This window comes from Somniosus microcephalus, chromosome 14 (genome assembly GCF_052327205.1).
Source record: "Somniosus microcephalus isolate GS21.2 chromosome 14, FLI_Smic_1.0, whole genome shotgun sequence".
In the NCBI taxonomy this organism is placed as follows: domain Eukaryota; kingdom Metazoa; phylum Chordata; class Chondrichthyes; order Squaliformes; family Somniosidae; genus Somniosus; species Somniosus microcephalus.
Window position 1 is genome coordinate 22,799,335 of NC_141000.1, and position 16,115 is coordinate 22,815,449.

At 43.9% G+C, this 16,115-nt stretch overlaps 1 protein-coding gene across 4 annotated transcripts in view; it reads left to right on the plus strand.

Annotated features, from left to right (window-relative positions):
- Positions 1–16,115, plus strand: part of sh3kbp1 (SH3-domain kinase binding protein 1) — a 295,127-nt gene that overhangs the window by 75,366 nt on the left and 203,646 nt on the right. For all 4 annotated transcript variants that reach the window (XM_086006346.1, XM_086006349.1, XM_086006347.1 and 1 more), the window contains exon 3: positions 11,506–11,629. In XM_086006346.1, coding sequence (XP_085862472.1) covers positions 11,506–11,629 — 124 coding nt within the window. The remainder of the gene's footprint in view (positions 1–11,505; positions 11,630–16,115) is intronic.

A 16,115-nucleotide genomic window follows, 5' to 3' on the forward strand; every position in this document is an offset into this window, starting at 1 on the left:
ACCATCTTATGTTCATTAATAACTTGACATTCTTATTATGAACACAGCTAGCTTTTGCTAGTTACTTTATTGAGCACATGTGGACTAGTACAGTATCTGTAGAGGCTTCCATCTTGACTGTTGCCTTGTGGGTAGCCTAGTGCCTCATGGGTAATGTAGTCTTACTATATATACAGCTGGGTAGTGTAGTCTTGTACATACAGCTATATCCAGCTCTACACAGCTCTACGGCTCCACCTAGTGTCCACTATAGAATGACATGTTATTGATCGTTACAACCATTACTCATTTGAGTATTTAGAGGCAGTGATAGGAGATGAAAGCCAAGCTCACTCATTGGGAAGGAGAGTCTTATTTTGGTTTGAAAAGTAGGATTGATTTTGATGTAGAATACTATGGCCCAGAAATTCGGGTCCCAACACGTGAGTACGGACGGAGTACTCACGCATGGACCCGATGGAACTTCATGCCGGAATCTTGCATGCACTACGCATGCGCGGGAAACCGGCACTTCCGATCCTCTGAACCAAGGGGTTCAGAGGTCGAACGCGTGCGCGTGGGAGTCTGCGCGTGCGCGTTGAACTTCCTTTTTTTTTCAGGTTTTAACGTGCAGGTAAGTCTGTACATTTTAGAAATGTAAAAAGCAGCCGTAAGGACTTCATTTTCAAAGGTAAGTGGTCAATTATTTAAAATTAAAACATTTTTTCCACAGGTTTTTTACTTTTAAATACTTTAAAGCAAGGTAAGTTTATTTTTAGCCCTGTTTTTTTATAAAATTATTTTTTTCAAAAATTTAAATTTTTGTTTAAAAGTTATTTAATGTCATTTATAGTTTATTTACAAAGTGTGATGTTTTTAAAAAATTTATTTGAAGGTAAAGTACAGTTTTACAGCCTCAGCATTTATACGTTTTGACAGGTCTATTTGTCAAGACTTATGAATGGAGCATTCCCTGCTCCGATTGGCTGCCTGTTGCTCACGTGATCCCAGGGGACGCTTCGCACTAACTACGCCCCTGGGACACGCCAGCATAGCGCGCCGGCCTCTGGGACAGGCCTCGGAGAGGAATTCCACGCAGGCCAAGAGGTCAACTGCCAGCGCGCTAGGTAAGTGTAGGTCGGGGGCTTGCACCCGCGGAAAGCCCCGACCTGAATTTCTGGGCCTATATATAGGTACAGTACTTGTATTTACATTGGTATGCAATTTGTGTTGACTAATTCCTCATTTTTTATACCTCTGGGAAAAGAAACATCAATAAAGATTTGAAGTGTAGCTTAAGAGTCTGTTACAAGAACAATTCTGCAATCGAATGTGAAACTAGTAACCATTTTGGTTGTTGATACTGAATTCTTTGTGGTGAATGAAAAACCCGTTCTCTCAGAGATAAAATGCTGTAGGAGGTGGAACTATTTGCTCCAAGTTTTTTGATGATTTGTTGCAAAGACTTCAAAGTATGTCTGTAAGCCGTAAAACTGCAAACCATTCAATTCTCTGATACTGGTTGTAAAATCATGCCTTACTTAAGATGCAGCGATGCCTGAATTGCCTCACGGAAAAGTAAGAGTTAATGTGTAAAAAGAATCCCTGCAGTATCTTTAGTGTTGAGAGTATAGTTAGTGAAAAATGTAGGGAAAGAAGTAAACTGGATATTGATAAATAGAGGGAAGATTTCCTTCAGTGTGCTGTGTGTATAAATGGGTTTATAATCTTATTGCACACAGTGCACAGAGGATATCGTCTCCCATCTTGGTGTCGGAGCAGAGAATTCTCCACCACCCCGCCCGCCCCCCCCCCCCCCAACTTCACTCTATAAATATCCTGCGGATGGTTTTATCCACATCCAATGTAGAACTCGAATGGGCCAGGAAATTGGGCAGACCTCCCTTTTCTTAAAGTGAGCTACTATTTGGAAGATTTAAGTACATTTCTTGAAATGGAAATGCAACTTTTTCATTCTCCAAGTCTGTTTGTTCCCTGTACCCAACTCAAAAATTAAGGTGCACCACCTTAATTCAAAAATGTAAACTCCAGATACAGTATATGTATACTTGGTTTTTTATGAAAACATACAAAAATAGAGCTTGTATTAAAGGAAACCGTAGTGAAGCATGCAGATACTGGCAGCTTTGCTCAGTTGGTAACACCCTCGCCTCTGAGTCAGAAGGTTGTGGGTTCAAGTCCCACTCCAGAGACTTGAGCACATAAATCTAGGCTGACACTCCAGTGCAGTGCTGAGTGTGCCGTCTTTTGGATGAAACATTAAACCGAGGCCCCGTTTGCCCTCAGGTGGACGTAAAAGATCCCATGGCAGTATTTTGAAGAAGAGCAGGGGAGTTGTCCCTGGTGTTCTGGCCAATATTTATCCCTCAACCAACATAACAAAAACAGATTATCTGGTCATTATCACATTGCTGTTTGTGGGAGCTTGCTGTGTGCAAATTGGCTGCTGCGTTTCCCACATTATAACAGTGACTACACTCCAAAAGCACTTCATTGGCTATAAAGCGCTTTGAGACGTCTGGTGGTCATGAAAGGCGCTATATAAATGCAAGTCTTTTTTCTCTCTGAAAAGTTACTGCCTACTTTTTCAAACTTCCCCCATCATCAAGTGACCTTTAAATGACTCTCTGATGGGATGGAGAGGGTGGTCTAAACTCCCATTTTCTTAATAGTGGGTGAAAGGGGAAAGAGGAGGAAACAACCGAACTCAAACAAAGAGAAAACATTTCCCTTCAGTCAAAGTTAATATCACCAACAAATAGAATTGGAAAAACAAAATACCTGCTATACGTTCGATGGGTCTTATTCCTCTTATCTCTTCTCCCCCACCTCCATTGGATGACTTCAAGATGTAAAAATATTTTCCCACTAGATGGTTAGTTAATATGAAGTGTTTTAACTTTGTGGTGCGAATTGGGAGACTTATTTTAATCATTTAAGGAATTTTTCAGTTCACAGATTTTAAGCATTCCTCCTGTGAGCAGACTTTTGCATGCCTCAATAGCTGATGAACTTGAGTGTAGCAGTTTTTTTTAACACACCAACTTCCACATATGCAATCATAAATATTTTACTAGTAAGAGTTGACATTTTTCCTGTACTTGAGTGCACGCCTCATGGTATTTATAGTTCCAGGACCTGTAACAAGACTTGGACGACGTTCAGGCTTGGGCTGATAAGTGGCAGGTAACATTCGCGCCACAGAAGTGCCAGGCAATGACTATTTCCAACAAGCGAGACTCTAACCACCTCCCCTTGACATTCATTGGCATTACCATCACTGAATCCCCCACCATCAACATCCTGGGGGTCACCATAGACCAGAAACTTAACTGGACGAGCCACATAAATACTGTGGCAACAAGAGCAGGTCAGAGGCTAACTATTCTGCGGGGAGTGTCTCACCTCCTGACTCCCCAAAGCCTTTCCACCATCTACAAGACACAAGTAAGAAGTGTGATGGAATACTCTCCACTTGCCTGGATCAGTGCAGCTCCAATAACACTCAAGAAGCTCGACACCATCCAGGACATAGCAGCCCACTTGATTGGCACTCCATCCACCACCTTAAACATTCACTCCCTTCACCACCAGCGTACCGTGGCTGCAGTGTGTACCATCTACAAGATGCACTGCAGCAACTCGCCAAAGCTTCTTCGGCAGCACCTCCCAAACCCGCGACCTTTTCCACCTAGAAAGACAAGGGCAGCAAGCGCATGGGACCACCACCATCTCCATGTTCCCCTCCAAGTCACACACCATCCTGACTTAGAAGTATATCGCCGATCCTTCATCGTCGCTGGGTCAAAATCCTGGAACTCCCTATGTAACAGCACTGTGGGAGTACCTTCACCACACGCACTGCAGCGGTTCAAGAAGACGGCTCACCACCACCTTCTCAAGGGCAACTAGGGATGGGCAATAAATGCTGGCCTTGCCAGCGACGCCCAGATTCCATAAATGAATTAAAAAAAAAAAAAAAAAAGGTTTTCCACCCCCCACATTTTCTCTTTATTGCTTACCTATAGTTCGATAGGCAGGAGAAACATTCAAATACCTTGCATGAGATGAATGTTGGCAGGTTACTCGATCATTGGGAGTATCCAAGCTAAGCTCAGTCTTGTCCTTGCCTAATCGTCAGATCCACTTTCCAGCAGAAGTCACTGGATAGTGATCAGGAGTGGGAACCTTAGCTTAGAGATACCATGCCAGTTGAGATCAGAACCCTTGCTGATCTGAATGGCTCAGTATTACACTGGATGATGCATTTAACTCTCCGAGCCATGGGGAAGCTTGCATTGTAGGCTTTTAATCTGTTGAGAATTTTACTACTATTTGTAGCAGGAATCCTCTCTGAAATCTTTCCTTTTTAAAAAAAAAACATATAGGGGGGAGAAATTGGGTGAGTAGCGCCACTGGCTGCGCCTCCCGCGATATTGAGTTGGGGCGATCATGGTGGCGTTAGCCTTTTGCGCTGCGCCGCCACCGATGACGTCATTGGTGTACGCAGCGCCCCGTTCGCGATATTTGGTACCCGCGCCTGGTTCACGGGGCCTTACTGTGCCGGCAGCGGCGCAAGTTAAGGTGGAGGTGCGGGGCGGCCGCCTTTTTCGGCGGCCGCCTGCCAGCACCTCCGTCCCCGGCCTCCTAAACCCCCTCCCCGCGGCATTGCCGGCTGTTTCCCGAGAGCCCGGCACTTCTCCTTGGTGCCAGGCTTGTTTGCTGGCACTCGCGATCGGGGCTCGCGCTGTTGCAGGCACCTCCCCCTTAACAGTGGGAGGAAGGCCTGCAGTACCGCAGCGTGCCGTGCCGCAGCGTGTGGCGCTGCGGCACGTTGCGCTGCGATATTCAGTTTCAGCGCCCTAAGAGGGACGCGGAGCGCCTCGAGCCTCGCCCCGTGTCCCTCGAGGGGCAATGAAACTGAATATCTGACGATCGCTGAAGCCTCAAACGCTGCGCTAAATCCTGCGCTCAGGCAACATTTGCGCCACTTTGGCGCCCCAACCCAATTTCTAGGCCATTGACTTTTCTGGAGAATGTCATGCTAATAATACTTCCCTGTAGCAATGCGGAAAGTTGATTTTTGAGATTTGCTGAGCCTGCAATATTGGTACTGAGATTATTAGGTAATATAATTGGAAGTCCAGGAAATCAAATTTTCAAGTTTTTCCAAATGAGCTCCAAAATTGATGCTCTTAATGAACTTAGAGCGACACAAAAGGTCTGATTGTAAAGCAACACTAATCCATCACTTAAAAAAAAAAAAATCTAATTTGCCTACCAGCAAAGAGGAGTTCCAACACAATGGTTACTTTAACTACATTGCAGATTTACTTTAAATTATTCAGCCATTTTACCATGGCCTGTTTTCCTTGAGTTCCTGAAGTGCTCCCCCTGCTGAAGGAATTTATTTAAATAGTGCCAGTGTATTTTTTTTCCTCTTCTCGCCAGAGGATTTCCTCTCTTCATGTCATTGATAGATTGCACATCCTCCTCTGTGGTGTAACTCCGCTGATCCTATAAAAGGTTACAAAGGATAGAAAAATTGAATTAGGATTGCATAGCTTCAGTTAAAGAGTTAGCACATTCACAATGGACTGAATGGCCACTTCCTACGCTATAACTATTTTGGTCAACATTTCAGTTTTTTGGAAAATATTTTGAGTTCTAATTGAGGGTTGAAGGTTTGCCAGCTGTGCAAGATTCTGTAACCTTTACGGCTAATTCTTTTGAGTATAGCAGTTGTTTCCGCTACATTTTCCTATACGTGCCCTTGCGTCAAGCTGTGCTTGATGGAATAGAGCTCTGTATAATTGATTTAATTTCATTCTACTGAAAAATATTTGCCGTAGTCATACCTGCCAGATTTAATTGGCAAATAATAAGTTTTCCATTATTATGTGCTATGTGGAAAATATGAATTTGGATGCCCTAAAATGTTATGAAGTAGTTTATTATTGTACAGGAAACTTTGTGATACCCGGCACCGACGGGACCGAGCTGTTGCCGTCCCATCAAAACTGCCGGACAAACCAGCGCTAATGTTGAAACATACGGAGCTTTTGAGCTCCGTATTTGGCAACAAACCCTGTTGCAGCTTCTAAACAGTTGGCCGTACCTTGCAAGCGTCTCTGTAGCTTAGCAACAGCTTCAGCGAGACCTTGCAGAGCCTGACTGGTGGAAAAAAAAGCAACGAAAAGAAAAAAAACCCTAACGAAACGGCTCCTGATTTTTGCCGGTGGATCGAGCATTCCGGACAGTTAACCTCCGGATAAACCAAAGTTTCCTGTATTAAAAAAGCAGAAAATGCCACAAATACAAAGCAAGAAGTCAGAAATAGAAAGGTGTATTGATATTTTGAGTAGCACCTTTCATCAGAGCTGGCAGTAAGAGACCACTTCTGAATGTTTGCCTTTAGTGAGAAATAAGTGAGAACACCATGCCTCTTCCTAACATTTGACCCAGATGGATCTGACTGACATTGAGAGCTCTCATTATGGGGTATTGAAAGAACCTATGTGCAGTCCCTCTGTGACTGAGCATCTTGGTGCTATGCTACTGGATCAACCTGACTTAATTCCTTAGACCAAAGACAGAAGTGGTGCCAGCTGTGGCTCAGTGGTAGCACTCTTGTTTCAGATTCAAAAAATTGTTGGGTTCAAGCCCCACTCCAGAGACTTGAGCACATAATCCAGGCTGACACTTCAGTGCAGTACTGAGGGAGTGCTGCACTGTTGGAGGGTGCCATCTTTCAGATGAGATGTTTAACTGAGGCACCATCTGCTCTGTAAAAGATCCCTTGGCACTATGAAGAAAAAATATAGGTGGAATGTATCCTGATACACCAGCTATAACGTTCACAGTGGCAAAGTTGGTAGCTCAGATCTTTTGGACTGAAGAAAATCCTTTTTGTGAAGGAGTGTGAGAAGTTAGTGGTACTGAATACTACATTCTGCCTTCAAACACTCTCAAAGGTCTGGGCCAACATATGCAAATTACCAATGTTTAATCCAAAAATACAGTGACCATAGAGGGTCCACTGAGGCACAGCAGAACCCTTGTATAGCACATCAGTTGGAGGCTTGATGGTTTTACTTTAGGTCCTCTCCAGGTAAGCAAATCACTGAAGAGTAGACCTCAAGTATCCTGACTGAGAGATTGTGAACTTAGCAACAGCAGACTTGTTCAGGTGACATGCCAAAAGATCCATTGGGTAAGTTTTATTCACCAGAAGGACCGCACAGTGGCTGAAGCATGACATTTTGCAAATTCAGTTCTTGCCCCTAATGAGGAACAAATGCAGCCTGCTGCACAACGGCATGAAGCACTGGTCTGTGCCCTGGCCTCCCTGCATACTACTCTGCATACTGATATAGATGGTTTAGCATTGATCCCATGGAGCAAATTTTATTGGGTGGGGGGTAAAGTTTGTTTGGGAATTGGGAAAATCTTTTATTTTTGATAGCAAAGTCAGCAGAATGTGCATGCTATGTGTGCTGTGTCATGCATTACAATGAAAAGCAGGATTCCTTTTAAGAGCCGCCCCCCCGCCCCCGCTCAAAAACAAACAAACAAGAAGTAGCCAAACCTGGATCAATCACAGGCTTTTCATGGCTGTCGTATCCTAGAGTCCCTCGCTTTTAAACAATGGCCCAGAAATTCGGGTCGGGGGCTTCCCGCGGGTGCAAGCCTCCGACCTGCACTTACCTAGCGTGCCGGCCGTTGAGCTGTGGGCCCGCGTGGGATTCCGATCCTGGGCCTGCTCCAACTTGCGTATCCCAGGGGCACAGTTAGTTCGATGTGTCCCCTGGGATCACGTGAGCCATGGAGAGCCAATGGTAGCAGGGAAATGCCCATTCATAAAATTGACAGGAAGAGCTGTCAAAACTATAAATACTATAAGCCCCAAAACATCACTAAAACTTCAAATAATTTTTTTTTTATATCACATTTTTAAAATAACTATAAATTACATAAAATAACTATTTTAAACAATTTAAATTTTTGAAAAAATTAATTACATTTTCTAACCAGGCTAAAAATAAACTTACTTTTCTTTAAAGTATTTAAAAATAATAAACCTGTGGGGGGAAAATGTTTTAATTTTAATTAATTCACCACTTACCTTGTTAAAAGCAGGCCTTGCGCCTGCTTTTTACATGTGTAACTCTTGGAGACTTACCCTCCCGGAGAACTCTGCAAAAAAAAAACGTAAGTTCCATGCGCACGCGCTGCCTCTCCGGCGCACGTGTGCGACCTCTGAACCCCTTCCTTTAAGAGAATGAAAGTTCCTGATTCCCGCACATGCGCAGTGCATGCACAAAACCGGCACTTCCGTTGGGCCTACGGGTGAGTACCCCGTGCGTACTCGCCCGTGGAGACCCGAATTTCTGGGCCAATATCTGTAGCAAGATTCTCTAGCTAGAAATCCTTCTATAGAGCTTGCGGTGCCCCAGGCATTGCATCTGTGCCTTGCCAGATATTCCTGTTCCCACCTATGATCTGCGTCACATAGGAATTCAAAGCCCTATAGAAAGCATCACATTGGATGTCTGGGCTCTTGAGACTATCATGGAGGTTGCCATCTTCATTTCGCAATCACATTTCTGACATTCCGCCAAGTGATTGTGGGACCTAATGATAGCGGTGGAGTTGTCAGTTATAATAGAGAATAGGTAACTACTAGCATCTGTATTCGTGAAAATAGTTCATGTAGATCAACAGGTTTCTACTTGAGGCATTTTGTAGATCATTCCTGTACTCGACCTTAAAAGCCTAAACTGATTCCTGATGCAAGGGAAATTGAAAATGTTCACTAACATAGATTATCCATACGCGCCCATAGGATAGTTAGTTACCGGATACCTCAAAGAAGCATACTTCTGTGCCATCAATATTGGAATGCCAATGGAAGTTTCTCTGGTTCAAATTCAAGGAGCCAAGTTATAGAAAAATAGGAGCAGGAGCAGGCCATTCAGCCCTTCGAGCCTGCTCCGCCATTCAATAAGATCATGGCTGACCCTCTATCTTAATACCATATTCCCGCTCTCTCCCCATACCCCTTGATGCCTTTTGTGTCTAGACATCCTTCCTAAAAAGTGTGGAGCCCAGAATTAAACACAATACTCCAGCTGGGGCCTAGCCAGTAATTTATAAAGGTTTTGTAGAACTTCCTTGCTTATGTAATCCAGGCCTCCATATATAAAGCTAAGGTGGATTTCATAATCTATAATCGTCATTGTTGAAACAAACTTTAAATTTCACTCTTCTATTAATGTAACTGTTGTCCATCACTGCATAAAGGCAACATATCTTTTACCATGGTTTTCAATAAACCCCAACACCTAGGATTTTTACAAAGTGCCTGTCTCAGGATGCAGAAACTCCTGTCTGTATATCACTGTGTAGGTGATGTGCCTCTTGAGGCCCAGCTATGTAGCAGTTCCCCTAGAATCGGGGTGGGGGATAGGATTCTTAGTCCATTGCCTGGCAGGAGCTTTTCCTGCCTTCAGGTTGGTTTACTGCAGTTCGATCTGATGACTCCATTTGGAGCACATCACTGCACCATTTTTAGCATTAGTTTCAGCTAACTAAGTTAGTGAACTGCCAGCCCTAATGTAGCTGATTCTGCATCTTGACAGGTTTAATTAAAGTTCTTTCCTGGTTTTGTTTGGGTCAGGAAATGGTCCCATCATTTTATCCACCGACATACAAGCCAGAACTGTGGATGCTGTTTCCTACTACATAGATGACCGAATAATTTAGAAAGTCTTGATGGATATTCATTTCCTATGGTGCAAAAATCCATGGCAAAATAGTGACTAAGCAGCAGACAGGCAAACTGAATGTTGAATGTATTTTGCACTGGTACTGTCTTATAGGGAAGAGGTCCTGGGCATTCCACAGCTGCTATCTGGTCATCTCCCAGTTGTGGAGCTCCTAATATACGTGAAGAATTCTCACCCGTTTAATGAACCTTGTCGAGATTTAACTGCAGTACACAACACATTGGCAGATCAATTCTTTCAGGTAGTACAATGGCATAGATGCAGGGACCTTCTCCATATTGTCTGCGGCTTTGATATGTTTCTAGGGTGAGCGGATGATGCAGGAAAATAATTGCTTGATAGTATAGTCTTGATTCTTCAAGACCATGATCCCATCCATTCATCCCTGTTAAATTGGTAGTTAGTTTAAGTTCAGGTCAATACTAACTCTCACAAAGGTCCAGGTCTTGGGGATGGGGTGGAGTAGAGGGTGGGGAGGAGTTTATATGACACCGGAGTAGGAAATCATGTGCAGCAGTGACACTGCTCATTTGCAATGTCGTGATGAGGTTTCCATTTTCGTACTCCGCTCATGACTACCCCTAGAATCTATGCTAATAGGTTCTACTTGTATGGTCTGTGGAGAGTGAAAATCATTCAAAGAATTGGGAAGAACCTACCAGGTATATAATCTTTTTTTTTCAAAAAAAGGCTTGTACAGCATCTTTCATGTTGTCAGGACTTCACAAACCTATCACAGCCAATCAATTAAGTGTAATCACTTGTTTTAATAGGCAAATGCTGCAGCCAATTTGTGTATAGGTCCCACAAACAGCCACAAGATGTATGACCATTTAATCTGTTTTGGTGGTGTTGGTTAATGGATGAGTGTTAGCCAAGACACCAAAAATTTTCTGTTCTTCAAAAAATAAATTGCCATGGGGACTTTTTACATTCACCTGAACAGGCGATTGGGCCTCAGTCTAATGTCTCATCCCAAAGATGCCACCTTTGCCAGTGCAGCACTCCCTCAGAACTGCATTGAAGTATTAGTCTGGATTGTGTGCTCAAGTCTCGAGTGGGGCTTGAGCATACAACCTTCTGACTTGGAGAAGAACGTTACAAGTGAGCCAAGGTAACACTTTATTAATGTTTTTGGATCACTTAATTTGAATTTTATAGGGGGTTATTATGGGTAGTGAAGGGGGATAAAGAAGGGAAGACTAGTGTGCACCTTCTACAATATTAGTGTTAAAACTGTAGAAGTGATTGTGGTCTTGTCATTGCCCTGACTTGTCTTATTGGAGGAGTATGTTATGAAGTAGAACTAAAGAACATTGAGAAATCTATTGCAAAATTACTGTTTGGAAATTGAGAAATTATTTATGCTTTGAACTAACTAGGAGACACTAAAAATGAAAAGACTTGAATAACATTTTCAGAATTGTCCCATTAGATATAGATGGCCAGCATCAACTTCCTGGTGTTTGGAAATATCAAACACTAATATTGTTTTTCAAATTAGGCTGAAATTGCTATATGCTAGGAAACAAAAAAAGTCTAATTTCTTCCAGCTGGATCCTTTACTATAAGCTTATCATTACAGAAGAATTGCTTGAGCAAGAGTGTTTGTTTAAAGGAGTGCTCAATTTATTATCGTAGTTACAGATAGTTTCACCCTGAGTAACAGCTAATGCAACACAAATATAAATGACTTTCCTTTTGTTGTTTCTTATAGGAAAAAAAGAAGGATGTGAAGAAAGAAAGCCAACCCGTGAAAGCTACAGAGATGCTTGGAGATGAGTGCTCCAATGGCAGCCTGGTGTCTTCAAGCGATACGACTCTTAAAAGTCCTAGAAAAGGTAAATCTGCGATACACACAAGACACAATTATTTTCCAGTGATTAGGGCACCTCTCACACAGGAATTCAGGAAAAAAATTGTATGAGTAGCTGAATAAACTTATTTAAACATGCAATGCTACAAAGCGCTTTTATAGTGATAGTTGCTGCAGAATTCACTTTGAATGAAAAACCATGTGATGTGTAATGAACGGTGTTGGTATTGAGAGTGGCAATGTTGACCTTCAATCTGTTGCATTAAAGTCGTAGCATTTTATAATTGAGAAATAAGAAAAAAACGTGAGTGTTGGAAATCTGAAGTAAAACCAGAACATATTGGAAATATATCATGGATGAATCAGCATCTGAAAGAGAAAGACTTGCTTTTCTGGTGGGATCAGTTTCAGCAATCTTCTGTTATTTTTAGGATTGTATCCTGATTTTGTGAATCACTCTAGCCGTCCCTTTTTTGTGACATCAAGTGCTGCTGCAGAGATGTAGCTGCAATGGTGACAGTTAGACTGGGTGGTGTAAATAACTCTAATGCTTCCAAATTAAGTACAGATGGTGTTTCGATAAATTGAAAGAGAACAACATGTCATTAAAGTGTGAAACTGAATCTATTGCACAATGTGATGCTCTTGTATCTGGAAAGATATTTTCGCTTAATGATTTTCTTCTGATTACTGCAAACTTGTGCTGGCCAATATTCCATACCATTACATGCTTGCCTATCTCGTGTCATACCCTTGAATCATACCCACCTTAAAAAGAAACGTCTTTCCAAACACCTACAAAGTTGTTAAAAAGAAAAATGTTGCAAATACTCTCAAACGCTGCAGGTTGTACTTTGATCAGAATAAAAGTCAGAAATTCTTCACTTGCGTATGAATGGACCAGCGTGCAAAGTATCACACAAGAATCCCTACTGAAACCGTGAATTGGGGCTGATAAACGATCATATTTGTGAAGGCTGGTCTAGAATTACAAGAGCCAGCGGCATGTGTGCAGTAAGCATTGCTCTACATCAATTTCTGTTGGGTGTTTTAAAATAGACTCTGAATGTTGGTGGCACTTCTAGTTGGAAAATTAGTTTGTTATGTGAATAAGACATTGCGGAGCATGTAGCCACCTTGGCCCTATTTCCTGCAGCGCCCTCTGTAAATACCACTACCTCCTCTTCTCTTGCTACTTTTAAAAACATTCTCAAAATCCATCTTTTTGACCAAGCTTTTGGTCACCCCACCTAATTGTTTCCTCCAAGGCATGGTATCCATTCCTGTTCTGTGCCTGTTTTCTTTTCTTTTTCTTTTTCCCTGCCCCTTGTAAAACGCCATGGGACATTTTCTACAAGGGACGACAATGTTATTTAAATATGCTAGTTATAATTTTGTTTAAATTCAATGCAGTTTAAGTATAATCTACTGGGAGATATTAATCTTGGTTTCTAACCATAGCAGTACGTTGACTTTTTAAAGATTTCACCGCAGCATATAAAGAGAGAATATAGCCAGTTGTGGAGAATTTCCGTGCATTTCTGAATCATTTTATTTTTATAAACCTCTATTTTGCTCCTATATAATTGAAGAAAATATGTATAGAATCTTCCCTGTCTCCCAACAGATGATAGAATTCAAAACTGAGAGAGTTGAGCATAAAAACAGAAAATGCTGGAAATACTCAGCTGGTCAGGCAGCATCTGTGGAGAGAGAAACAGAGTTAATGTTTCAAGTCGATGACCTTTTGTCAGAACTGGAAAAAGTTATAGACATGGAACCGATTTTAAGCAAGACAGGGAAATGGGGGAGGGGAGCAAAGAGCAAAAAGGGAACGGTCTGTGATCAGGTAGAAGGCAGGAGTGATTAAATGACAAAAGGGATGATCGTACAAAGCAAAAGGAGATGGTAATGGGACAAGTAAAGAAACAAAATGAGTCTAGAAGAGGCGTAAATGGGAATGGCAGAATCATCAACAGCTGCCATGTGAAAAAATAGGGGCAGAGGTTATGTTCTGAAATTATTGATCTCTATGTTGAGTCCAGAAAGCTGTAAAGTGCCTAATCGAAAGATGAGGTGCTGTTCCTCGAGCTTACGTTGAGCTTCATTGGAACAGTGCAAGAGGCCAAGGTGGGAGTGGAGTGGAGAATTAAAGTGACAGGCGACCGGAAGCTTGGGATCATACTTACGGGCTGAACGGAGGTGTTCCGCAAAGCGGTCACCCAATCTGCGTTTGGTTTCCCCAATGTAGAGGAGACCGCATCGTGAGCAGTGAATACAGTATACTAAATTGCAAGAAGTACAAGTAAAACGCTGTTTCACCTGGAAGGAGTGTTTAGACAGTGGGAAGGGAGCAGGTAAAAGGGCAGATGTTGCATCTCCTGCGCTTGCACGGGAAGGTGCCGTGGGAAGGGGAGGGGGGTTTTGGGGGTGATTGAGGAGTAGACAGGGTGTCGCGGAGGGAGCGGTCCCTTCAGAATGCTGAAAGGGGAGGGGAAGGGAAGATGTGTTTGGTGGTGGGTTAACGCTGGAGGTGGCGGAAATGACGGAGGATAATCCATTTAATGTGGAGGCTGGTGGGGTGAAAAGTGAGGATAAGGGGAACCCTATCGTGGTTCTGGGAGGGAGGGAAAGGGGCGAGAGCAGAAGTGCGGGAGATAGAACGGACAAGGTCGAGGGCCATGTCAACCACGGTAGAGGGGAATCCTCGCTTGAGGAAAAAGAAAGACATATCGGAAGCACTAGTATGGAAGGTGGCATCGTCAGAACAGATGCGACGGAAAAGGAGAAACTGGGAGAATGGAATAGAGTCCTTGGGAAGCGGGGTGGGAAGAAATGTAGTCCAGGTAGCTGTGGAAGTCAGTGGGCTTATAGTGGATGTTTGTCGATAGCCTATCCCCAGAAATGGAGACAGAGAAGTCGAGGAAGGGAAGAGTTGGAGATGGACTATGTGAAGATGAGGTCAGACCACTTGCTCCCAGTCATGGGTGTTATAGTTGTCATCTCCCTTGGCCTGCAGCATGACGGGGAGGTGGAGCAGAGGCAGCAAAGAAGAGGGCAAGCTGCTTGCAGAAGGAAGAGGAGGAGCAGGAGCGGGAGGAGGCAACTGGCACATCCTGTCTCCGGCCGGGCTGTCCATGATAGCCTTGTTCAACTACGGTTTCACTGAACAAAACCCCTAATCCCCATCTGTACAACAGTCACGTATCTTACCATCCCTTTGTTCCGGACCATCACAGCGTCCTCTTGGCCACAATGCTGAAATAAAAGCCACCACAAAAGAAACATTGCAAACCAACTTTATACATCTATTCATCCAGTATTGCAAAGCAAAGTCAACGAATCAGTCTTGTGCATTCCCTTGGTGCCTGTCTTCTGTGTGCCTATGCCTGTCCTAGTGTTCCTACGAAGTGCTACCCCAGTGGCTGCAACATGGCTGGTAGAAGGCTGCTGACTTTCAGTTGGGGAGACTGCAGATGGCCTTGCAGGATGACCTCGAGCACCTCTGGGCCTAGAAGGCCCGGCATTAGACTGCACCAGCTCTGCATGGGCAGCAGTCTGGGCTGGCTGGCTGACAGGCAACAGCAAGGGCAATGGCAGAGTGGCAGTGGTGGGAGGACGAATGCTGTCATCCTGAGAGAGGACAGCAGGTTCGTGCTTTATGGAGCCATTGCCACTCCCCAGGGGCAGCGCCTCCGCAAACCAGGACAGATTGCTGGGCTACTGTGACACCCTGTAAGCCCCTTTCCACCCTGGTAAATGCTGCCACGATGCCAGCAAGCTGAGTCTGTATGAGAGCAGTTTGAGCTTGCATGACAGAAATCTGAACTTCCACTGCAGCACTCAGACTTTGGCTTGTGCTGCAATGGAAGCTGAGACATTGTCCATCAGATGCTGCATCATGGTTGGGTCTACAAGTGCGCTAATGGGAGTTGCCCATCACTTCCATGCTATATATCATGGGCTCCAAGCTCTGCGCAAAGCCCTGTGCTGCTTGACATTGCACTCAGGCTTTCTGGCAGGCCTGCCAATGCACCAAACATTTCATTGTGCATACCCATCAACCTTATTCTGTAGGCTGCCCCATTGAAGTCCTCTGCAGCAGAACTCGTGTGCGACCTCGCCCTCTGGGGAGCTGGCACCTGCGCTACCCTTTTTCCCCCTACCCTGGCTTTAGGCCACTCATTTCCTGTATCTCACCACATGTAGATCCTGTCTCTCTCCCATCCTCTAAAGTACATGGAGTGTCGGTATCTGAGCTGGTGGCTGCGAGTGTGAAATCAAGTGATGGTGCTGTGTCTTCATCATCAGTGTCATGGTGCTCTTCAATCTCCTGCTCCTCCACCAGTGCCTGGCCAGGTGTCAGTTCTTGGCTATCTGAAAGGAGAAAGGCACAATGGTAAGGTTGTGGCTCGGGGGGTGGGGGGGGGGGGAGGGGTTGCAGGAAGCAAGAGGTGCATGTTTACACCATGTGCTGCTTGTATATCAGAAGAGATTGTGGGATGAGGGCG